The 25353-nt window shown below is 42.8% G+C and overlaps 1 protein-coding gene across 1 annotated transcript; it reads right to left on the bottom strand.

Annotated features, from left to right (window-relative positions):
- Positions 1 to 2629: 2629 nt before the first annotated feature.
- On the bottom strand, positions 2630 to 24021 carry BCR (BCR activator of RhoGEF and GTPase). Its single transcript, XM_053470352.1, has 23 exons — positions 22575 to 24021; positions 11722 to 11888; positions 10803 to 10907; positions 10532 to 10717; positions 9898 to 10005; positions 9003 to 9063; positions 8866 to 8918; positions 8642 to 8782; positions 7727 to 7848; positions 7448 to 7616; positions 6995 to 7114; positions 6794 to 6869; positions 6593 to 6697; positions 6278 to 6352; positions 5985 to 6082; positions 5256 to 5390; positions 5050 to 5109; positions 4716 to 4825; positions 4417 to 4556; positions 4091 to 4225; positions 3856 to 3961; positions 3285 to 3447; positions 2630 to 3142 (listed from the first exon to the last, which is right to left on the bottom strand). The coding sequence occupies exons 1-23, from the start codon at positions 23536 to 23538 to the stop codon at positions 3053 to 3055; spliced, it is 3489 nt and encodes a 1162-aa protein (XP_053326327.1). The 5' UTR covers positions 23539 to 24021; the 3' UTR covers positions 2630 to 3052.
- Between the last annotated feature and the right edge of the window lie 1332 nt (positions 24022 to 25353).

Here is a 25353-nt window from a genome sequence, read left to right as displayed (position 1 = left end):
TACCAGGATAGCCTACCTACCAAGGGCTCGTTCTTCTTTCCTCAAGGTTCATTCTCCCAAGGCTGTGTCAACTTTGTGGGCAGAGAACACCTTGGTATTAATTAATCCCCACTGAAAAATACCCTGCTACAGTGTGCGTATGAGTGTCGGAAATAATTTGTTAGGTGTAATGATTAAAACAATTTTTATGGCAAACGCAGTGGTTTTTATTACCACCCCTCACCCCCATAGGGGGTATATATCAAGGCCGTTTCTTTTTATTTCAATAAGATCCAAAGCTTGGGGGTTCACCTTACAATCGAGCAAATACGGTGTATCAGTATATAATTTTCTATCTTTTATTGAACAGCTTGTGTACAAACAGGCTACAAATGCTTTTGAATATTTTAACAAATACAATATAATTCCCTTTTTAAATATTATTTATCCATTTTATAAAAGGAAAAAAGAAACATTCTTTGTAGGACTGATGTTGCTGTACCTGCTGTTGCCATGGGTTTGAATAACATTGTATTAGTAAATAGTACCAGAGGGGTCTGCTGCAAACAGCTCCCACAATCCTCCCATGTATAAAATAAAGCACTGCCATAACTTGAATGGACCGCAACGTCCTAATCTTGGCAATGTGTACAGGTCCATGTATTGTAAACTGCTGGTTTATCTACAAAGGCAAATGGTTCCGGTGGGATCTGATCTCTCTGGTACCTTTACCTTATTGACAAAATCTCCATAACTCCTGTTGTAACTCTTAATCTCTATCTAGAAGTGCAATAAAATTCGATACAGAGGTTAAACAGTCATGCTTAAGACCATGGAGAGAGAGTGTATCTGCTACAAAAGGGATACCCATGAAATGAGGAGTTCAGCCTGCTATGGCCCTCCACAAACAGCCAATTTTAAGTGTAGCAGCTGCCCTATATCCTCAAAATCCCAGGGCATGCATCATTGCACATGGTCATCACAAACAGTATCTCTTATTCTCTACACAGATCACCTACAGTGTATGCATAAGTACAGCAGAGTGGGAAGAAAGTGAGGAAAACAGGTCCGTCTTTCTGGCAGTGATCTCTTATGGTATTATGGTCTATGTATAATTAGCACTTGAACACGGAGACCAGCTCCATGTGCAGAGTCTGGCATAGCCCAAGTTGAATGTCCCTTAAAATGGGACAACCATTTTATGGCTTCAGATCCCCGTGTAGCGTTAACGGGGTAATGTTCCACAGTTGAGGAGTCACTAAATAAACCACGTTGATGACTCATTCCGCTCCACTGGCCGAATACAAAGAAGCAGCATATATCTGATTACACTCGGACAGACAAAAAGGAGCTGTGGAACCATAAAAGGGTGGAGGAAAAAGGCAAACCTGATAAAAGGTCATCTGTAACTGAACAAAAAAATCCTAAGTCCCTAAATATTTCCAGTATAAAACTTGAATATGATAATATTGTCTAAAATTCTGTAGTATGAAGGGTTATCTTTATTTTAACAAAATAACCCATTAAAACATGCTGCAAATACCACAGACAACAGTCATTCTACAAACTACTACACAAACACCTGAAATTGTGGGGCAGTGGAAGCCAACTCATTAGTACTGGGAAAGATATCTATATTCTGCACAGGAGGGTCACGTGTCCATTCAAATAAGACACAAATGAAACCCAGTAATGGTCTTCAAATATTGACTTATATAGCTAGACTTTTCAGCCAGTGCCCTTTTTTGACTTTTGAAGGTGATTTCAATTTGATGGATATATATATATCATCAAAATTATCAATATGGCTATGATCAATAAGGCTATATCTTGCTTTTATTAGTGTTGATAAACACATGTGATAATTGTTTTAGGAAGTGTAATATATTACACGGTGGATCAATTAGATCCCACATTTACACAACTTCTGGTTTATTTGCCTTCGGTAATAAAATCTACCTGAAGTGAAGTTTACTGTGAATTTACTGTACATCATAAGGCTACATTTACTGAAATCTTGAAGGCTGTTAGCAGGTGATCCTAAATGTTTCCTAAAACAAACACTTAAGAGTGTTATTTCCCACCTGTGCTGACAATTCCATTGGGAAAGCGGGTCTCAAGACCAACCAAACAAGCATCCCTGCACTTAAAACATTGGTTTCCTAAATCTCCCACACTAAAATTTGTTCAACTCATTTGACACTGTGACTGTGTTAAGCTTTGCAACCATCCATCCAAAACCCTTTATTACAACATTATGCAAATAAAATGGAGTCTAGAATAGAGGTTTCAAGCTATGGACCTTGTTCTTTACTAGGTCAACGAGATCTGGAAAAGCAGTCTGCACAAGTGAACAAACACGTGAAATGTGCCAGCGGGTGATCGGTAGGAGTGAACCAACACAGCTCAAGCACTCTGCAATCACTGGAGTCGCTTACTACTAAAGAAGAGTAAAGAAAGTTCCACAGTCTTCGTATTTCGCATTGGTATAAATCGAAGTTGACAGGTGAATCACGTCACCTTCCCTATACAATATTGCTTAAAACATTTTGTAACACTGTGCCATCCTTAAACAAGTGTTACATATTAGTGATATTCAAGAGATTCGCATAGAATTTGCAAACTGCAGAATGTTCAAGCTGAATAATAATATTAAAAAAAAAAGTAAAAACTGACCCCAGGCTTTAGAAACAGTGGCCTCAAATTACCCCTATTTGGGAATGAAAAAAAAAGGTAATACACCTCCCTTATAGATCAACCTATATGAATATATTATTTCTTGTTTGGTCCCTGACAAGTTACAGGCTTCTGATATATTACTGCAACTATCCAGGTACTGGTCCCCACATTCAAGGGTAGGTTCATGGACCGGCATCTGTCCTATTAGCGACCTACTAGCCAATAAATAAATAAATTAAAGAAAAAATACTCTGTCAGTTCTGATAGATTACTGAGCCTTTACATAGGTGGCAGGGTCCAACAAAATCCCTTTCCAGAGTGCATAACCCAGCAGAGGAGAGGGACCGGCAGTAATCTTATGTGACACCATCTGCTAGCTGCAGCTTGATGAAGTTTAGACCTCAGTAGAAAAGAGGATGCTTTGACGTTTGCTGTCCGGAGTCGGAATAGTGTCTAGTTGAAGAAAGTACAACAGAACTTGCACCTAGAAGACAAAAATGGAGAGAAAAAAATCAGACAGGTAATTGAACAAACTGCTTCCCTAAACGTATTCTGTTCACAGACAGGGTGAGAAGGTGTACCTTTCTGCCATACAGGGCAAGGTGATAAAAAAAGTTATAGCTCACCTGTGACATAACTTCCAGACTCCAGCTATCAGCCATGCTAATAGGTTGGGTAGGATTGGCTGGGATCTTACTGTCCTTTTCTGATGGCCGGAGCAAAGTGGGGCCAAATACTGTGGCCAGGTTATGCAGGGACATCTTGTTCTGACTTTCCTTTTCTGCAACTCTGAAACGGGACACAGAAGTAGCAAACATGTGAAGGAACCCTAAGGATTATATTACATCTCTGAAAAAATATACTAAACATGCTTCCTAGGTCACATCGCAGAAACCTCACAGTGCAGAAATATTTCTGGAAGTGTCACTAATTAAAAGCTGTGTGTGGGACTGTACATGAAACCAAGAGGAATTTAAAAAAATATATACGGAGAGAGATGGAAGCTGCACCGGGACTCCGATATATGATCACTGGAAGTAGAATTAATCGGTGTGTGTTGGGGCGGTCAAGATGGGGGTTGGAATGAGAAATTACACTGGCAGTGGCCACATGAGCCAACACAACAGATGGTGGATGATTATTTTTGGCAGTTACAAAGACATTTGGTGAATGTATCAAGATATGCATCAGCAGTACCTCTTGAGATGGTCAAGCAGAAAAAGGAAGGTGAGCAGATTGGGCTCCGGCAGAGACAACAGCAAGTTCAACATACAGCTCTCCTTAGCTACAGGGTCAGACAATGCTGATGAAAAAAGGAATAGTTTTATGTCATTGTATCAACTGGGAGTATATGAGGCGGTACAGAATATGGATGTTAAATCCACTAAAACAACTGCAATGGGAATTATTTATTGGAATTTCTCCAACTCACCAATCCCCTCTGCAAAATTGGGGTAAAGTTCATCTGTGAAGAGAGGAGCAGGAAGTTCCCGAAAATATAACTTCAGGGTCCCGGCGATGGCATTCACATCCATGTCACTCATCATAACAGATACATCTTTGTTATCTGATGGGTCAAGGAAAGCATCAATCAGAAGAGACAAAATTACTGGGAAATAATTTCTGATATTTCCACACCACCTGTGCATGTTCTTGTTTTCCATTGTGCTCTATGTGTTTCCAAGTACTCCCCTCTCTCCATCTCCAAACATTTTATTTTTCAATGTGCCAGTGTCTTATATGTCTCTCTGTACTCACTTGAATCAAAAGCATTCTTTAGGGCTTGAATATCAGTGGCCACTCCAGACACCCGATATATGCCAACCTCCTCCATCCCACGTCTCTCAATCTCCTCCACGCACTGGCGCACAATGTATGGAACTTTGGAACGTTCCCTCCTGTGGATTAAGTAGAAACCATTACTGAGCATGACAAATACTGATCCCCAACAGAATTTTCACATTCCCGTTGAACCACGTGTGCATGTGTATCGCAATAATTGGGGTGTGTTGATGTAGCCATGATGTTTCGGAGTGTAAAACAAATGGTTCACTTACTTGGTAACAACGGAGATTTTAACCCCAAAGACTCCTGTCTGTTTCCGTGAAGGAAGGCGCTTGAGACTGAACTCGCGACTTATGAACTTCAGTGACAGCTTGACCTCAATCTGCAGAGAAAGGTATCAGGATCCTGGGAAATGAGGGGAGGGGCCTAAATATCAGGGGTGGGGCCCCAGGAGCAATGAAGGATAAGCAGTGCAAGCAACGTGACACAAAACACATGCTACATAAGGTTAGGGTAACAGATACAGGGGAGTTTAAAAAGTGCAAGGGCACAAAGCTCGAAGAGACGGCTGCCTGTGTTCATTTAAGTTCCACTACCATTACTTACCCCATTCATAGAGACAATGGATCGCTGCCAGTCTTTCCCCAGGACTATTTGTGGGTCAAGCTAGGGCGAGAGAAAGACACAGTAAGGTCGGCATATTAACTCTAAGTAGTTGTACGCTGACAGATCCTTAATCTTCTTTGAAATGTTTTGAATCGAAGATTAAAACCAAATTACTTACACATCCGATCATCTAAGATGAGCCTTACCTGTATTTGCCCTTTTGCCACCATCCGCTCAGTGCTTTCTCCGCCATCCTCTCTAATGGGCCGATTCTTATTGTAGCTCTTCTCGTAGCACAGAATGCGCAGGGTCTGAGACCCCTCCAGTTCTATCTCAAACTCCTGAAAACAAACAGGTTAAGGTTACACACTACAGATATCACTGGAGATTAAACAAGCAGAAAATAATGGGTTTTGAAAATGCCTCTTCAATTGGGACACAAGAGCTGTAAGTGGGTTGGAAGGCTCATCTTTCACAGTATTTTAGATGGGATCAAGACCCTAAAACGAATGCAACAAGGACTGTGTGTTCCCAAGGTTATATCCTTAAGTGGATGAGTGATGCCATGCTTTTTGGGAACACTGGTATAAATCGGATTTGGTAGTGACTGGCAGCAATTATCTTTTATTAATAAAGCGCCAACAATTTACACAGCTTTTCATACATTTAAAGGGTTGGTAAACAAGAGTTGACTACGACAAACTGTTACATTAGGAAAAGAGGGTCCTGCTTACAACCTAGAGGAAACGGGGTGTAGAAAAGCCGTGCAAAGAAAAGAGGGTGCCATAAGTGAATGTTGGAGATCAGCGGCAGATAAGTTCTAGCCTTATAGGTTGTACTCTTCTTTGAAAAGGTGGGTTTTGAGGTTTGTGTTGAATATTGAGGCAGCTGAAAATGATTTCCTGACTAACAGAAGTCTTGTAATTCCTTCTTACCTCATTCCAACTGGGCTCAGTAGTGTTCCGATAAACACGGGTCTTCGCCTTGTTAACAAAATAACCAAAAGAATCCACCTCCAGTGTGCAGAACAGGTCTGGTAAAGTGAAGGCATTGTGAGAAAGTGGGGCATCTTGGGTTACGTGTGTTATATGTAACGTAAACTTGCTTAGTTTTTATGTTTTTTTTGTTTTTGTTTTTTTTTTTACATATGTCGTGTGCCCTCTATATTTCTGTACCGATATACAGGCAGTATGCGGGTTGTGGATATTACACACTTAAACATACTTACTTGAGCTTTGCTGGAATCCAGTAGCTGAGTGAACAATGACATTTAAGAATCCATATAGTCCAGAAGACTCATCATCTAAAAGGACAGGAAACGCAGCAAATATTATATCTGGAGTCTATGTATTTTACAACTGATAGGCAACCAAAGTAACCATGCAATGTAGTAAATAATAAAAAAAAAAAAAGTTAATGAAAAACTTCAAACAGGTGGGATATGAACCGGTTCACATAAATTACTGAAACTACCTCTAAAGTAACTATACTCTAAATTGGCATGGGAGGCTAACCCAAGTCTTCCCTATCCTGACATTCTTACCATCTTTGCTTATGGTAAGGGGAACTCTATGGACTGTCTGCAGCTTCACACAGGAGTTTGTTAGCATCTGAATTTCCAGGGATGTAAGAGAGAAACTTTTGAAACCTGGAAAACAGGGCAAACATAGGATACATAGGATCAGTTACCACCATATTGGTGTGTGCACAGTTGCACACGTATACCTAGATGGCACATACTTACATTTCTTCTGCTGCTCCCGTACATGCTCTCCCCACTCAGCTCGCTCATAATCCGACCACGTCAGAAATGTGTATCCCTGGAAGAAGATTTTTTTTTTTTAAATGATGATGGAAATTTTAAAGATAAAAGAAAATAAAGTGATGTAAGGGAGTGACAGCAGCCAGCGGAGAGGCCATATTGAGTGTGAGTGGAGGTGGTCACCTTTCCATTGCGGTTCTGCACTCTGAAGGCCATGCTGGGGGACAGGAGAAGGAGGACAGATTCCTGTTCTGACAGCTTTTTGCGCAGACGTTCCAGACCCTTTCCTCCCTTGTTAGCTTTCTGTAAAAGAACAGGGTTCACTACACAATTTGCACAGATATGGAAGCAGGCGTATACAGACAAACATTAACAAGCATATGCGTCCCAGTATGTATGGCATTAATATGTATCAGACTACCAGCAACACTAGATTTCCACATGTGGTAATTTTCCTGTCAATTCCACCAGAATCAGTGTGATTATTCTGGCCATAAGGAATACATGCAATGTAAAACTCCAAGGCGGTGCTTTGTGAAACATAATTTTGTGTGTTTTTCTTATTATGGACACAGTGAAATTCTTGTGATGGCTTTTGATCATATATTACAGACTTGCAACACACAAATGGTGTACCTTCTCCCTGTGTATATCACTCTTCAGTTGGGATATCTTCACTTTGATGACTTCTAGCTCTTCATCTGGAATAAGGGGAATATTGGGAGCAGTCTCTGTTTCATCCAATGGCTGGAAGCTCAGGTCAGCAAGAGGGATGTACCACTTGCAATCGTACTGCTGGCTTTTCCTGGGGGGGGGGACACACAGATGATAAATTATATCATCTAAACATCTCTCACAGAGAAAAAAGACCAGGGTAAACCCATTAAAATGAAGTCTAGTTCAGTGACTTCTTACCCTCCTATCTGTTTTTTCAGTTTGGCGCACAGCAGTAGATCTGTGAAAAGGAAGACATGACGCAATTTTCTTGTACCTTCTACAAGTTCTACCATGAAACTGTCCTTCAAGAGCTGCCGGTGCTGTGAAGAAATCAAGGTAGGCATGCTGATGATCTGCAACACTTAGCATTACTAAATATAAAACGCTACTTAACTATACACTCCCAACACGTGCATTAATTGAGCACTGGCAAGCCATTTTTCAATACAGTTGGTGTTGGGTATATGTGATTATGGTGCAAAGTTTGAAAGAGAGTTCTTGCCAACATAGCAACCAATGGTCTAACACTAACGGTTTAAAGGCATGATTATCCAGTTGCCCATGCTACTAAAGTTACTACTTCATATAACATTACAGCACCAGTTATTACTATATTGTAAACAGGTTGTTCTTGTATTTAGTGAGTCACATGCTATATACTGGAGTACATTAATATTATCTTCAAAGATAAGTGTTTATATAGTGAGGAATACAACTCAATATGTGTTGCTAACATACGCTACAGCATCATGCTAAAACTCTGCAAAGCCTGCATGTTTGTTTATTGCCTCAAAAATACACATAATTTACTATTGTGTGTATCTTGCAGTGGAGTAGAATGGGTAAACACGATATAAGCCTCCATGCATTGCATAACAATTTGAAATGACAGAAACAAAAGCTGAGGGGGTCTTGCTCAAATGAGCCTACAATCTAGAGAAACAAGCTTAGAATCTAGAATTCCTTTCTGTATAAAAAAAATATGTAAACTGCACACGTGTGTGTGTGTGTGTGGACGCAAACTTAAGTTTACATACATCATGGTAACTCAAATCAATGTTCCAGTATCTCACATGGCTTATCAGTGATTTGCAAGGCATCACCATCCCTCACCTCTCCTTTCCGGACGGTCATCGACTGCCGGCGGGGAGTGATTTCCTCATTGATGCTGGAGAGGAAGTTCTGGGAAATTCTGAGAGCATCTTGAAGTAAAGGATAGTCGGGGTGCCCAGCCGGTGTATGCTTCAACAGATCCTGTAAATACCTAAACGTTTTAGACTTGTACTGGCAGGACAAGTGTTGCAGGCGTTGGAATAGCACGAACATATACTACTCACATGAAGAACCAATGTACTGCGTGTAACACGATCCACAGGCTTGTATAGCAGAGCTATGGACAGAAGAAAGATTGTGTACATTACTGTACTATAGATGTACCGAACGTTTCATTGCTGCCAAACCACCTAATACTGACCTTCTAGAGAGGTTTTAGCTGTTACTTCCTTGGACTCCCTTGTATTTCTGGCTTTTAGATTCTGAAACACACACACACACACACACCTTACATGTTAATTGTATTGAAATATACTGTAAAATATTGGAACTAATGTGCATTACAGGCAGAGTTCTTAACTGACTAGACGTGCTAATAAGGAAGATTTATTGTGTCATTTTGTATATAAAGGAGTGCCTCTTTCTACAGGAGCGGGGACAGCTGAGCTCTCACTGACTGGCATCTCTCTGCTGGCATGCTCGATGTGCCTGGATTCTATAGGACCCATATTGTAAAGGTGGAATTAACTCCCACTGGGCTTGAAAAGGTTAACAGCCTATTTTTTGGTTTTGTTTTAATCACACACTAAAATCATCACTTTAAAGAACCATCAAGAAAAGGAGTGTATCTATGGCTAGGCGTGCCCTATTGGATATATAGTTCTGCAACAGCTGCCCTACATCTCTGCGTATATTATTTGTGTGGCCAAATGAGGAAAGCACCAGGTGACTTTTAGCAACAAGCAGAAATTTTATTACAAAATACTGTATTTTCCTATGCAATCATTTCACTACACCTCATCTGGTGGCATGATTTTAAACATCTGCTAATCACACTCTGGAGCAAAGAGTAAAGATCTATAATAAGAGTCGTTTTTCTGGGCATTGTCATTGGAAGTTGAGTGAAAGATTTGCTGGACTACCAAAACGATATCATAACGTCCTTCCGAGACTAAACATCTCTGCCTACGTTTCCGCGTGTCTGTGCCTGAGCCTTCTTCTTGTTTATGCCTCTCATCAAGCACGCCTGTATATATTATTACAAGTACTTCTCTTTGTGTAATTCTCACTAGGGTGACATGAAAGGTTTTTTTCACCTCAGAAATTTCAGCAAACTGAGCATTGGCCTGGCAGCATTTCTCTGCCGTTTCCATGGCGACCTCGTAGTTGTCAACAAAAGCTCGATATACACCCAGCTGACTAGCCTGAGAGAGAAAATACAAGAGATTGAATGGTTAAGGGGCGGCATCAAAATGCACAGGTGGGGAATGCAAGAAAAACAAGGAAAGTATACCTTTATAATACAGAAAGAGAGTATAAGTTACTCTTAAAATGTTTATAGCATGTAAAAGATTTAACACAGTGCATTACTAACCATGGAAGATTGAGACCTACAATAAGCAACCACTCACATTCCAGCTGTTTGGACTATGGCATTCAATCCTCAGCAGGCCGATTACCTACCACAGCTTCTGTCGTGCTCAGCAGGTCACCTGACTGGGTCAGCATATTGGGAGTCAAAGTACACAGCTGGTAGAATACCAAACACCACCTACCCCTGATGGAAATCTACACTGCAATCGTCAGGGAACCGGGATAGAGATGAGACAACACAATGCTTGGCTTCTAGACCTTTAGAAGCACATATCTAGAATATAGTGTTTTGGGCATCATGTTTATAGATAAAAGAACAGATGGCACTGGCAAATAAGCAGATGGGGTAACACTCACAAGCTTCTGGAACAGGTCCCCCACACACTGCTGATGGCTCCATTTCTGTACACGTGGAAACAGTGCATCATAGAAATCTTTGTGAATTTCATATAACTCCGGGACCTTGAAGAAGATGGTTTCAATCTGCTGCACTGTCAGTACTGGTTGGGAAGTGGTTGCTGCAGCTTTTAGAGGCTTCATGGGCTGCAAAAGTAAAGAAAAAAATAAAGAGTATGCACCCCTATTGATACCAACAAAAATCAGCTCACATAGTCTTAACCTGCCTTACCAGTAGCAAGGCTTCCAGGTGGCTCAGGTAGGTTTCTTCACTGGCCAGGATTGCAGACAGCACCCATTTCCTCATCTCCAGCCCCTTCTCCAGGTCCAGCTCACTCTACAAAGACAGATCAGGTGAAGCCAAAAGACACCTTCAATTAAAACATTTTTCCAGAATTCCATCTTGATACAATAGCGAAATGCTTTACACACAGCAAGCGTAAGCTTAACATTTGAATGGAACACTCACTGGACAGAACATTTCTAGTTGAAAAAAAAATAACTGGAGGGCACATTATTATAAATTTACATTTATTATCAGTATTTGTTATTTTTTTTAAAACAATCTTTAAATAAAACTAATGTCATAATTATCTCCCAAGTCCATAGCCTGTCTCTATCCATATGTTTTTCCAAATTCAGCACTTCACACTCATCTTGAGATTAGTCACTGCGTTGGGTCACAGTGTAAATTGTGTGGTCTGGAGTCTTGGACACCTAACCTATGACTCTCATGTTTGGTCTGATAAGCCACTCTCTGGTTGAGCGTTTCTGACAGTACATTCCCCATCTAAGTTTTTTTACCCCTTCAATCCACACCAGAGTCAGAAAACTATAATCCAGCCTTTAGATATCCACTATGGTGGTTTATTCAGAATAAGTTGAAAAGCATCTCTTCTTGTAGGAGAAGACCGATTGGTCTTTGTATTACCGTTTCTTACAAATTCCACTGTAATCCGCTTTTCGGCTAGGTTGGTTAAGGTAACATAATATAGCACTAGCATGCTCAAACAAGCTCATCTCCCAAAGACAGTCTTCACCGAATATGGCTGATGGTTGATGAATAGTGACCATTCCCATTGTGAAATCCAGACTCTGCAGAGTTCATCTCTAAATAGACCAACTGGTGAAGCAGCGCTCATTGTACTCACCGATTTGCTGGACTCCAAAGACCCAGAGGAAATTGTTTCTCTGCTTCCACGGCTCTTGGCACTGAGCTGAGGGGAGGACGAAGGGGAGTCATCAATATAGGGCATCAGGTCGTGCTGAGCCCGCTGCTCATCATTACCACCGGGGGGCGTCCGGCAGAGGGAAGCATCTATGAGTAAACAAGACTCAGTTTAAAACCACTCTTGCATAAATGAAACTTCTTACAGTAAACAAAGGCTCACCTAACTATGAGTAACCAAATAAAGCAATAAGGGAGTATCTCCTGTAGAAGCAGGTATCATAGTGGCAAATATTAGACCTTAACCATGCATTGACATCAGAGTGTTACTTTCAAACGGTGGTAAAACCTAAACTTCTTGATTGGTCTTATATTAAGGAATGAATATGATACATTCACGGGTTTTATCCCATATCACTGATATTCAATTTATATTATATATAGCCTCAACTGTGACCTCACCTTCACAACATACTTTTCCACTCCGTATTGTTAATACTTTCTATGTCTCAGGAGCATAATTAGCACATTTACAAAGTGGTGTGTGCAGGTTAATTTAACCCATTTTGAACACTAGATCCTTAAATGCAGATATACAGCAACTGTGCGAGTAAAGCCCCTTGTACTTACAGGCCTCACTGCAGCTGATCATGGGAACTGTACTTAAATCAGGTAACAAGGTTACCATGTGGCAGTAAATTTAGTTAAGCAACCCACTCGTATTAATGTAAAAACGCCTTTCCTCTAAAGCATTTATGGAGCATATGTGGAGCCACCCTCCATAGGTAACTAAGACTATGCATTGCAAGTCATGGCTGAAGGTGATTTGAGTTATGCTGCATCATCTCCTAAGGGGCATCAAGATAAACTTGGCCAATCCAGATTAAAAAGTATATGACATTCCTGTCTCTTTTCCCTCTACAGTATAATAGGGCTGTTTTTCCTGTCTGACAGGCAAAAATCACAACATTGCAAAGATTTAATCATAGACTGAGAATCATGGAATCCATGAGAGTGGAACGTCATGATGTAATTCACAGGATGAGAGATAGAGATTGCTAAAATGCGGAAATACCTATAGTGACAACTCATGTACAGCAGAGGCAATACAACAAACGAGAAGGCAGATGAGCCAGGACAAGTCCCGTGATGAGTTTCCATACTGTGCAGACAGGAAGCTCAGGGAGTAGGCCATGAAACTGCACATATCATGGAAACAATTAGGTTGAAGTAAAAACTAGTACATTAAAACCAACACCCAGGCTTGGGGAAAAGCAACTCTGGCCTTTTTCTAAAGGCCTCCTAGCAGTTAAGGTATCTTCTCATAGTTTGTGGCCAGTTGGGAAGAAAGGCGCTACCCAACACTATGTATAAACATGAACATACATACTAGCCATCATGTAAAGCCACTACATTCAACACATATATGCACAGAGGACAAACAAATGTACAGGCAACGTGCACAAACGTAATGTACACTATATAAACCAAAAGCATGTGGACACCGCTCGTAATTAATGAGGTGGTTCAGCCATTTCCATTTTTGACAGGTGTATAAGATCAAGCACATAGGCAGCCACCTTCATAGACAAACACTGACAGTAGAATGTGCCGTACCAAAGCGCTCAGTGACTTTAAACGTGGCACTGTAAGTGCTATTATTGTGAAGTGGAAGGGTCTAGGAGTATTACCAGCTCAGCCATAAAGCCAAAGACCACACACACTAACAAAGCAGCGTTGTTGAGAGCTGAAAAATCATTGCCCATTCTCTGTAACATCACTCACTACAGAGTTCCAAACTGCCTCTCGAAGCAACATCAGCACAAGCACTGCTACATGAAATGGGTTTCCACGGACAAGCATCTGCCCACAAGCCGAACAGAACAATACCAAACAAACCTTAACAGAATGCATTGTGCCAACTGTAAAGTTTGGTGGTGATAGTGATCTCAGGCTATTTTTTCAGGCTATTCCTCTTAGTTCCAGTGAAGGGTACTGTTAATGCTACAACGTACAAAGACATTTTAGACAATTGTATGCCTCCATCTTTGCGGCACAGGTTTGGGGAAAGCTTTATTCTGTTCCAGCATGAATGTGCCTCAGCGCACAAAGAAAGGTCAATAAAGACATGGTTTGATGAGACTGTTGTGGAAGAACTCTAGTGGCCGGCACAGAGGCCTCACCTTACCCCCATTAAACATCTTTGGGATGCTGATTGCTAACCAGGCTCTCTTATCTAACATCAATACCTGACTTAAACAAATGCTCTTTTGGCTGAATGGGGTGTGGTGTGCTTGGGAAGACCCCATATTAATATCCATGATTTGATGGTCAGGAGCCATCATACTTTTGGTAATATAGGGTATATGAGTGCCATGCAGCAACTCACACAACATGACATCCAGCTATTTTTTTTTGGAGGGGGGGGATGAGGGCAGAGTATATTAACAATATACAATGTGTTTATACAATTCCATTTATAAACATAACACACCACTTGTCTTCTGTATACCTTATGAATTACATGGTAAAAACAGTCCCATAAGTCTTACCCTCTAGCCATATCCATTTTTCCATACATTTAAAACATTGGGATGTGTGAAAATCTCACATTCTGTATCAGCTCAAACACCATGTACAAGCTGTGATTAATAAACACACCCAGTGCTTGATTTAACACAATTAATGCAGTGTTAGATGAACCGTAAAAAAAGAAACCAAGTGGCAACTCCTACAACGACTGGGTGGACCTCATCACTCATGTTTTCCAGAACACATGCAATACTCACATACTGCTGACCAGTACAGGTTAAGTGTTGCCCTGCAGAGTACAAGATGTATATATAATGAGTAATTGGTTATTTTCCATATATTCCACATATTACCTCTGGTAGGTAACATGTAAACATTATGTATGTTCTGGAGAACATGGCTGGTGTGGTGACCCCAACGAGTCTTCCTAGTAACCCAGTGTCAACTATTACAATGTCCATGCAAAGAGCCCAGATAAGCAATGCTAACTACTGCACTATGTACTGAAGTAAAGGCAAAGTATGCTCGGCAACACCCATTACCTACATTAATGCCCAAAACACAATGTAAATATATTAATGTATTGGTATCCTACTGCTGGCAATAAAATTAGGTTCCTCTGACAGCGAGGCCCTGGCTTTCTGCTAGTCATTATTAAGCTGATCAACTGGGACTTGCATAGCAAGCAGAGCTGCTTCAGCTTTGGAGCAGGTGGCGTGTGTGATTGTATCACTCGGCAATGCACTGCTGGCACTCGGGGGATTACATAGTGTCAGTAACCAAGTGGCATGCATCTGTGGGCAGTGTTAACAGGTGTAACGCACATGTGGCTAATTAAAGCTCGTGCCTTGGATACACTGCACCTGCCACATCACCAGCTGCAAGCCGAGACACATCCATTCTCCAGTACTGAGCTCAGCTCCTACGTGCAAGATGTACAGACTTTTCTCTCCGCGTTCAGTCGCAGAGCAGGTTTACGAGCCAAGTTCTGCAATACAGACTTCTCAGAATATTTACTCTCGCACCTCACTGAAAACACAGATCACATCTGCAATGTGTTCACAATGACTCACAGTGTATGGATACAGACAGAGGCTACTATAATGTCATAATTTCATAGCCACAGGTAACCCCCTCAGATATATTCACACACTGGTCCTCCAAAGTTACACTTTGTTTTATATCATCCACCTGTGTACTACCGAGTCTACCACTGTCATGTTTGCACTTACATTTCTTATAGATCATGGCTGGTAAAGTCTAGGGATGGTCAGATGAAGTATATTCAACCCTCTGCCAAAATGTTTTGCACTGGCACACACCAGACAATTACAAACACTGCCTGTCAACTACCATAATTAGTGGGTTTTCCCAAATGTCCTTTCACTGTGATCATTAATCAGGCATTAAAATCTCAAGTAGCCCCAACCATACAGACACGTCGGTTCAACATACATGTTAAGCAATGTAAAGCAAGTGCATTTAAAGTGTGCCAATAGTGTTGCTCAAAGCGTATGACTGGTAATTACATTAACACACCTAATCATATACCATTGCCTTATAGACTTTCATATTCAGATTCCCCCTTGTCAAGACACAATAGATAATCTCCGCGAGGCTTTCACACAGACTCAAATGTCCTCTCTGATATAGTCACATGCTCAGATAACCATATGTACTATATATGCCCTGATACAGCACTCTAACACACACACCAGAGATCACATTCTGCAACATTCCCACTCACTCATCGGAAGGGCCCTGACTGCGCGAAAGGTTACGGAAGCATGCTGTAGAAAGTATTCTTGTTTCTAGTTATATTACTTATACCCGTATTGGCTCGGATATAGGCCGCCCCCGTATATAGGCCGCACCCTAAAAGTTTGGTGCTTTTTTTAAAGAAAAAGTTTTTTTCTTTAAAAAAAAGCACCAAAAAACATCCTCCCACTCTGTCCTCTCCCCCCCGAGATATGCTGCCACTCTGTCCTCCCCCCCTCCCCGAGATACGCTGCCACTCTGTCCTCCCCCCCTCCCGGAGATATGCTGCCACTCTGTCCCCCCCCCCCTAGAGATACGCTGCCACTCTGCCCCCCCCCCCCGACTTACCAGAGCAGACTCCCGGGTGTCTTACGGGGCCGGAGGGGGACATCTATGCACATCGTGTATACAACTCCCGGTACCGGCACTCAGCGGAAGTGCCGGCACCGGAAGTTGTATACGCGTATTGCGTAGATGTCTTCCGCCGGCCCTGCAAGATACCCGGGAGTCTGCCCTGGTAAGTCGGGGGGGTTAGAATGCATCGTGCGCACGTTCACCGGCAACGGCGCATCGCCGCTGCCGGTGAACGTCCGTGCGATGCGCTTAGACAACCTCCCGTGCCGGTACTCCCCCCGTGGGAAGTGCTGGCAGGGGAGGCTGTCTCAGCGTATCAGACAGTAGGATGCAGGTCCCCTGCACCGCTGCGGGGGGATCTGTATCCTAACCCCGCTGCCTGCCCGGCGCCCGGGACTGCATGTCCCGGGCGTCGGGCGCTAGACCCCGAATATAGGCCGCATCCCCACTTTAAAGACTTAAAGTGGGGGAAAAAAGTGCGGCCTATATTCGGGCCAATACGGTATTAGTATGTTATATTACGATCCTCAGCTAGACATATGGACTCCTGTTTCAATTCAATGAGGCTGAATAGGTGCCTTTGGTTAGTCCTCTACCGGCTGCAATGGGGGCATTCTAAGTAATTCTACAAAGAGGACCCGGGCCTGTTAGCTTTTTGTTATAACGAACCTTTTGTGTCTGGGATTTGGAGCTCCGTCTCTGACTGGTTTGCATCCTACTCAAACTATACATTCCAGATGGGTGAGCAACACATTTCAGAATACTGCAATGGACACTGACCAGTAAATATGTTAAATAGTCCAGTAATTGCAGACCAAAAAAAACAAAACAGTGAAACCAATTACAGGAATAAATAAACCTCCTTTAGTGTGTCTGCTTAAAGACAAGACTGCTCAAGTAAGCTCTCATTAGAAAATTGAAGTGAATTTGTATTCTAATTTCATTTATGCAAGTAATGTGTCACATATGCAAGCAAAATTTAGTTTTTAATCGTTCTTTCAAGAAAACGTATAGCTTTGCTATTTTACATCTTAAGTACACTCACGTGTCTTATCAACTCTTGGTAAATAAACCATGGTTACCTAAAGTCAGGTAAATAAAAAAGCTCTGATCCGTCTGAACTGAGAAAATGCTTTCACGGTCACATTGAGTGTCTGTTTACACACTCTTACTCAGAAAACTCTGCGTTACTGCCTTGTATAAGATCACATCTCTTAAGAACACAGCCACAGACATTAATTGATATCTTAAAACAAATTTAAGAATTTGTATTTCAATTAGAAGATTGCAGTGGGGGTCTGAAGGCAAAGATTTGTGCATTAGCAACACATTAATACAAATAAGCTTTAACTGGCTTGCCCATTAGAAGAGCTGGAGGTGCTTTAAGTCTGATAGGGTTGAGTAGACACAAAGGGATTAGGCTGTAAATCTTGCAGTGGAGAAGAACATCACATGACCTCCTCCATTGTGCCCATTATCACTGCGCTCCTTCCAAGGTCATGTGGCCACTCACTCTATTACCCATATCACATAGTCTTCTGCAGCCCATCACATTATTCAGCCCATATCAAACCAATAATATTTTGCTATTAGGAACATGTCTTTCTTCCAGAGGCCTTAGACAGTGATCCCAGCTCCCAGTTGTAATGTACGTACAGCTGAAAGGTGATGCAATGTTGCCTTTGCAGGGATGTGGACGTTACTAGAAGGAAAAGGCATTTAGTGTTGACCTGCTACATACACGTCTACACAAACTTATTTTCTGGGCCATAATATCCACGGTAACGACAAACACTTAAAAGCTCTACACTGCATTCAATTATCAGACACTACGTTATGTGTTATATTCTTCACGGGCACGTTAACGTTCCACCTCATTATGGCGTGCAATTACTGTGAGATAAGAAGGGCAGAGACACATTTGATCTCCTCCCCACGGTACACACTGCAAAAGCATGCCAAAAATGGTTTGGTTTGGCTACTTCTAGAACACACTCTGAAAATGTATAATTGCCTGATAATGAGAGGCATACTGTTAGATGTGGAAAGACAGGGAGACGACACTTAGCTTTCTTGTTCTGGCTGCTGGGAGACTAGCAGGTGCCACATGGCTATTGTTCGCTGCTAACATTACTGGCCATTCTGTAGAAGAAGGACAGATGGCCTGTACAAGATGCTGCTGATTAGCAGTCTCCCTCCTCCTCCCCCCCCTCAACCATTTTCTGGATATGTCCTGGTGGTGCCCTCTCAGGAACAAGACAAACCGTGGAAGGGGGAAGGGCGAGTTGAAGAATAAAGCTTACACACAGTTGGAACTGCCGCCTTTAGCATACAGCAGTAGGGCAATAACAAATGATTTGACTACCTTGATTATTTATGACTATTGACATAAATGTCCAGTTCTGGTTGGCTGCACACATGATGCAACTATAAAGAGCTCTCTGTGATACCTGTATATTAGCGGAAGAACTAATAATTTACATGGAATAATAGAAGAGGTTTTGTAGCAAATATCCTGTTGAGTATCAGGAGGATTTGGTAAAGACGATACCTTTAACCGTCTGAACTGAACTGCTTAAGACTTTGAGAGACGTATTAGAAGAAACGTAGACTGATGTTATGAAAGGCACAGAAAAGAAGGGTGAGCTGATAAGGGGAATTCAATTAGAAAATAGAGATAGCCAGGTCCCAAGGTCAGAAGCCGTAAAACTTAAAAATTCTACCTCTTGCATGTAACATGTTTCTGTGTCAGCTTGTTTGCCAACCCCATTAACATTTATGGCTTTATAAATAAGTCATGGGAATTTTATATTGAACTCTTTTGCACTAAACTCAAACCCTCATGATATGTAATTCTGCATACATGCTTTATACCGGGAGGTTGCATAGGTGAAAATACATGGTTATTTATGTCAGCAACATCTTATGTAGTAGCAGAAGGAGATTATAACCATAGATGCTATATTTCCTAGGGCCCTACCAAGCCAGGAATGATCTCCAGGTTTCGACCAAGCTTGTACCTGTTCAGTGCAAGTCAGCACCTACAATGATAAGCATAAGGCAACCAAGTACCCTCCACAGAGGAATAAATGTTCACAACTATCCTGAATAAAAGTCAAGAATACATTTTAAGTTTTCTAAAGGGAAAAAGTGGCCAAAAGGTTCTTATCTGCTGTTAAATTATAAATTTGTATGTTTACTAGCCATGTTCCAGGTATTGTTACATCAAGGTTAAAGCTCTTCTAAAAGTGACAAGAGGCGTTAGACATGGCTGTCATATGGAGTAACAGGAAAAGTACAATCAGTTATTGGGTAGAATAATGGGTGGATGGATAAGAAGCCCTTGTATAGTCTACAAGGAGTTCTAGAGACTTCATATAGAATCTAGGAGATGGTGAGGATCATAAGGGCCCTAAGTGTTTAACAGGACAGTTATACTGAACAAAAGAATTAATATGTAGCTGTTACAGTGCTAAATAGGAAGATATAGGAAGCATGGTATAGCATCATAGGAACAATTAGAACACATTTTGTGTCAGACGTTGAAGGGGATTTTTTTTTTGTTAGTCTTTTTTTGAAGGAATAATATGGATCTGTATACAAAATCAGAGATATGAGAGATTTTAGTGAACTGTTCTATGGATCAATATGAGCAAGTGAATGGAACAAGTACAAGGAGTAATAGAGGGATTTCAACTTCTACAGAGCTTCTATAAGCGGTGACTGGAGGAAGTATGAGACAGTAATGTAAGGGAATTGTATAATTCAAAGCAGAATTATTATTAAAAACATCAATATTCCTGTATCAACAAGAAACATTTTATTCCTCTAGCACCAGCCTACTGACGTCACTCGGGAGCCACATGTATACACAGGTATCGTGAGAGCTTCCTAAGCTCGGTGATGCCCCATTATGCCATCGCTATGGTGGTCTCCAGGACAGACAGGTCTGAAGCCTGTTAAGTAGGTTGGTGTAGCAGTCCTGTACAGTGCTCTTTTTATAGCATCCAACAATCAGCACCTGAATCCTAGAGACATACAGCGTGAGAAGGAACAGTCATTATATACAATACAGGGTAATAGGAAGTAATACACAGGGTCAATCACAGTTCAGACTGGAGAGTGAACGGTCTACAGGAAAAGCTATTAGTAAAGTCCTTCTAGTGATTGAAAATGAATAGAAAGTGTCACTGCTGACATGAAATGTAATAAATATATGAAAACTAACAAGAGAGGCATTCGTGTGTGTGTGTGTGGGGGGGGGATAACGGAGAGTGAGAGAGGAAAGAGAAACACACTCATTGAGTCTTCTTTAACCCCAGCACAGAACCCAAGGGAGCTCGGGGCCTACACAGCGTTTTCCTGCTTCTCAGGCAACGGCTTGCAGATGTATCAAAAAAGGTACAAGTTAATTACTTTGGAGCAGAAAGGAAGGGCAACAAGCACGTGTGATCATAACGCTAGATATATCATGTGCTTTGCAATCTAACCAAAGGTCGTTATACTTCGTTTTATGGTCTGTAAACAAGCCATTAGCAAAATGTCAACATTTTGGGCTCCGATGAGGAGCCTCTCTTAACACATAATATACACACACACACACACACACACACTTATATATCTCAATAAGGTGAAGGGGCATAACTTCTTAAGCACCAAAACCAAACTGAAAAGTACATAGGGTGACCACATCGACCATTCACACGATATAACATGCACACAATACGAAGCGGCACATGCCCTGCGATATATAAATGTATAACATAGCAATTGATTTCCTTGTGTGAGTTTATACACTCCGAATAACGCAGTTCTTTATATGTGCTTGTTACCATTATGAAGAGTAAAGTTAAAATAAAGAAGTATATTTGCCACAGATTAAATCTCAATTGTTTTGCACCATTACGTCTTAAGGTGGGAAGAACTAGACATGGAGAACTACCGGTGGACTTGAGGCCAAGTCAAATCCCAGGCTCACTCATAAGCAAGCTTGCCTTCTAAGGATGCAGTGAGAAAGGAGAGTTTAAGACTTGAGTCTGCTAAGAACATATCTGCATTTTACAAGCACCTGGCTCGAGACCACACTGAAGTTTATTCACCAAAGAGAGAAAGGAAAGATGTGTTTCAGTTGCTTGACTTCACTATGCACCATGAAGAGCCAATCCCAGCAAACTTCTGAAGCTGAAATGGCTTGACTGGCCCTGCATAATGTATATATAGAATTCACCAGTCTCCTTTGAGTTATACATTATGCAAGGCTAGCCATGAATAGCCCTTCATGAGGAATAGCGAAGTGAGAGTTAAGACCACAAGCCCCCTGAAAACTCTCCTTTTAGCGAATAATCCCTTAGCCTAATGTATCCATTTTCAGGTCTTAAAGAATGGTGCAAAACTCCAATCCTCTAGGGCTGCACACATTTTTGGTTCTCCCAGCTTAGATATCTCCCGTTTGTGGTCCAGGAGGGCTGGAGCTGTGCACCTCTGGTTTAAGATCTGTGTTATTGAAAGGGCCAACTGTACCCGCACTGCTGGGGGGTACTTTATCACTGGAGAAACTCTCTGTGTCGAGTAGCTTTTCTTAACATCCCACCAACCAAGGATCTCTTGAACGTTTCCGCAGAGCTCGTTGTTTCTTCAAAACAGACAGAATTATTTTTATTAGACAATTAAATGTTCTAAGCCCAGTCAAATGTACACCAAGGGAATATGCCCCACCAGTTCTGAGAATATTGTATCTAGTAGTACAGTAACATCAATACACAGTCACATTCTATAGTAAATCAAAACAGGGCCTATGTTCTGAAATAATATATAAAATGCTGTTCATGGACAGGTCCGACGTGCCATCACGCAGATGGTTGGGTAAATATTCTTCCCAAGAACATGTTCTTTTCTGCACACTGGAAAAGGGACTCCAAAATACATATGTGGGCATCTCTGGCTCTTTGCCCACCATAGGATTTACTGAATTATTTTGCAGCAATCTGAGGAGGTGGTGCTGCTGCCCTTTTCTACAGAATAAGTAAATGTGCCCCATAATGCCTAGTTCTACCAGTATTCCATAAGCCTAACCACAAGCTGTACACAGTGCTTGCATTAAGCATTTTGACTTTTGGCATTATGGAAATTAGTGAATTAGTGAAAAATTTGTGAAAAAAAAAGTAGTTTAACCCCGCCCCCGCGGAACCTTACCTGCATCTCCATGGAAACTCCCATCCCGTCCAGCAGGTTCTGCGCAGCTAGGCCAGATCTGTCCGCTCCTCCGTACTCCGACTATGGCAGCCTCAGAGATCCTGAGCTGACACTGCCTTGCAGGTGCTTGTGGTGTGGGTGGGCTGGAGCTGCCAGGGGAAGGTGGGGAGCGGCCCCACAGCCCCCGCGGGGAAACTCTGCCAGAGGGGCCCGAGGAAAGCTCCTCCTCGCTGGAGGTCAGATTCTCATTGGAGCTGCAGTCGGGGGTGTAGCCACCCCCCAGGTCCTCAAAGCTCTGGGGCGAGAAGGAGCGGCGGGGCCAGGCCTCTCCCCAGTGCCCACCAGGACCGGGCAATGCATTGTCCCGCAGGAAGCGTGGGTTTAGCTCGGCCTCCTCGTACTCGCCATCCCAGCCACAGCTGCTGTCCGAGGATCGGCCGCGGCGGGGTTCCACAACCCGTGGGGCCCTGGGACCAGGACTGCCTTCAGGATGTGACGACGCTCTCCGCAGCTTATCCGAGCGCGCCTCTACCCCATCTCTCTCTGTCAAACTGAGCAGGCGGCGGGGGCCCCTGGGCACATCACCTGGAGATAAATCAGGGGCCCCAACAGGTGGCTCCCTCCGGCCAGGGAGCCGGGGTCTCTCTTCTGGGCTCTTATGCTCCTTGCCTGGGCCCCTGGCCCTCTCTTCCCCGCCAGTGAGTCGTTCCCCGCCCGGGGAAGGTCTCTCCTCGAAGCCCCAGCGTTGCCGGTCATATGCTCTCCGCTCCTTGGCCAGCAGGGTCTGCAGATAGATCATCCGAAATCGCTCCCGGTTGAGTTCGCGTTCTAGCCGGCGAACCGATGCCCGGCATCTCTCTAGCTCCTGCTCCATGTCCCTCACCGTGCGCAGCTCCATGCGGGGCGGCTCCGCGTCCGGGAACTGTGCCCGCCATGCTTCGGCAAACCCCGCGGGCTCCAGCATCCTGCTCCGCGGCCCCAGGACCGGCAGGGGTTAAACTACACAAATTCAGCATGGAGGTCCAAACATGGCCGCACCGCTGTCTGAGACCGGTCAGTCTGTCTAATTGGAATCAGTGCCGAGTATACGCTGACATGCAGGGCGTGAAGGATGTGTGTGAGTGCCCGGGCCCGTGATCACAGGGTAGGGGCCCTCTGCTATACGCGTTCTCCGTATGTAGGGCGCTCGTTAACGCTGGCTTCAGCCATAGCTCATCTAGCAGAACGCTCGCAGCAGCTTCCGAATCGATTCGTTAAGCCGCTCCGGATCCATTACCCTCCCTGTTACCAAGCGATGTTCGGGCAGCTCCTCGGGTTTCCACGGTCCATGTCTTTGTTTGAAGCGCTCTCACCTCTCTTCCAGATATCTTTTTCTCGGCGGCGTCTCCTGTGTTATCCTCGGCCTCTATTGTGTATCAGTCACTCTCTGCGTGCAGTGGGCGGATCCCGCATAGCCCCGCCCCTCACAGTCAGGGTGTATTAGGTGTGAGCCCCGATGGATGACAGTATAGCAGCTTTGACCCTTTGGCTGCCGCGTGGGTGTAGCTTTCCACTGCTGTGTTAGCACTAAGCTAAAGAGTGCTAAGGGCTCCCCCCTGGTTAACCTCTGCTATAGTGCATTTAGGATATTAATGATCCATGTGCTATGATGATGAATGGAGCAGCCCCCACCACCACAGCATACGTTATAGATAAGGTCATCTACAGGGTGGAAACGCCATTTGCTAGGGGTCTATAGTCTTGATGATAAACAATGCAGCAAATTCCATTATATGCTCTGAAAGTGTGCACTTTACCGTATAATTATTGTGTTGCAGATTTGGGTGAATGATGGCGAAGCTACTGAATGACAGCAAACAACATAGAAACATGGAGGCTGGTGCAACCGTGTCCTATCCCAAGGGACCAAGGGCTGTAAGAGGGAAGCTGGGGAGGACCGACCGAATATTCACCTATAAGCTTGTCCAGTAAAGTTCTGGGCTCCCTGCATCCATTGCATTTTTCTCTGAACCCCTAACAAATAGTTATTCTCCACCTTGAAGTAGTGAGTAGGTTAATCATTTCAATGACAAGGAGGTCAGCTGTGGGCTGATTAAACATCTGGCACTTAGTGGGTTAATATTTAGTATAGTTTTATTAAAACGCGGAATGCACGCGCCTATCAGTTTGTCTATATCCAGAACATCAGGAATGTCCGCTTGTGTCTGCTGTGTTATACATTGTGAGGATTGTATAATTGTAACATAATTAAAACATAGGTGGAAATGTAACTCAATATTGTAATAATTACTGTACGATTATATCTGGCTTTAATCCGGTTACTCTGTTCCCAAGGGGTTAAATACCCATTCGAGGAACCCTATAAAGATTGAATAACTCCTAGTAACATTGATGCTCAGCAAACATAAACAATCTTCTAAGGTGGTTACCATTCATTACTACAACGTTACATGATTTTGTCAATCGCAGTTCAGTGTCACTGATTTATCTGTTTGGTGCCATGCGCATGCTCGGTGTCAGTGCACCCACCCATGTGCATATAAACAGCATTGTGAATGTCCTCTGAATGACATGCTGGCTGTGGGTGCCGCACATGCTCAGTACGTTGCAGTGGTTAGAGAAATAGAAGATGTGGGTAGTGCACATGCTCATGAGTGGTAACATGGATTCACAGCGACATGATAGATGAAGGCTTCTTACATGTGCTTTGTACTCATGGTATGCTTTTATGCACATGTCCTATTAAGGGTAGCAGATGATCCGTTCTGGAAATTCATTT

Source organism: Spea bombifrons, chromosome 1, assembly GCF_027358695.1.
Source record: "Spea bombifrons isolate aSpeBom1 chromosome 1, aSpeBom1.2.pri, whole genome shotgun sequence".
NCBI lineage: Eukaryota > Metazoa > Chordata > Amphibia > Anura > Pelobatidae > Spea > Spea bombifrons.
The sequence above is the reverse complement of the archived record's forward strand: the minus strand, read 5'-3'. Positions and strand labels throughout refer to the sequence as shown.

Coding starts and splice junctions, on each gene's coding strand:
- BCR (XM_053470352.1), bottom strand. CDS start 23,538: ATGCTGGAGCCCGCGGGGTTTGCCGAAGCATGGCGGGCACAGTTCCCG. Junction 7,849..8,641: donor TGACCGTCCGGAAAGGAGAG/GTGAGGGATGGT, acceptor ATTTCTTCACAG/CACCGGCAGCTCTTGAAGGA. Junction 6,698..6,793: donor ACGGGAGCAGCAGAAGAAAT/GTAAGTATGTGC, acceptor CCTGTTTTCCAG/GTTTCAAAAGTTTCTCTCTT.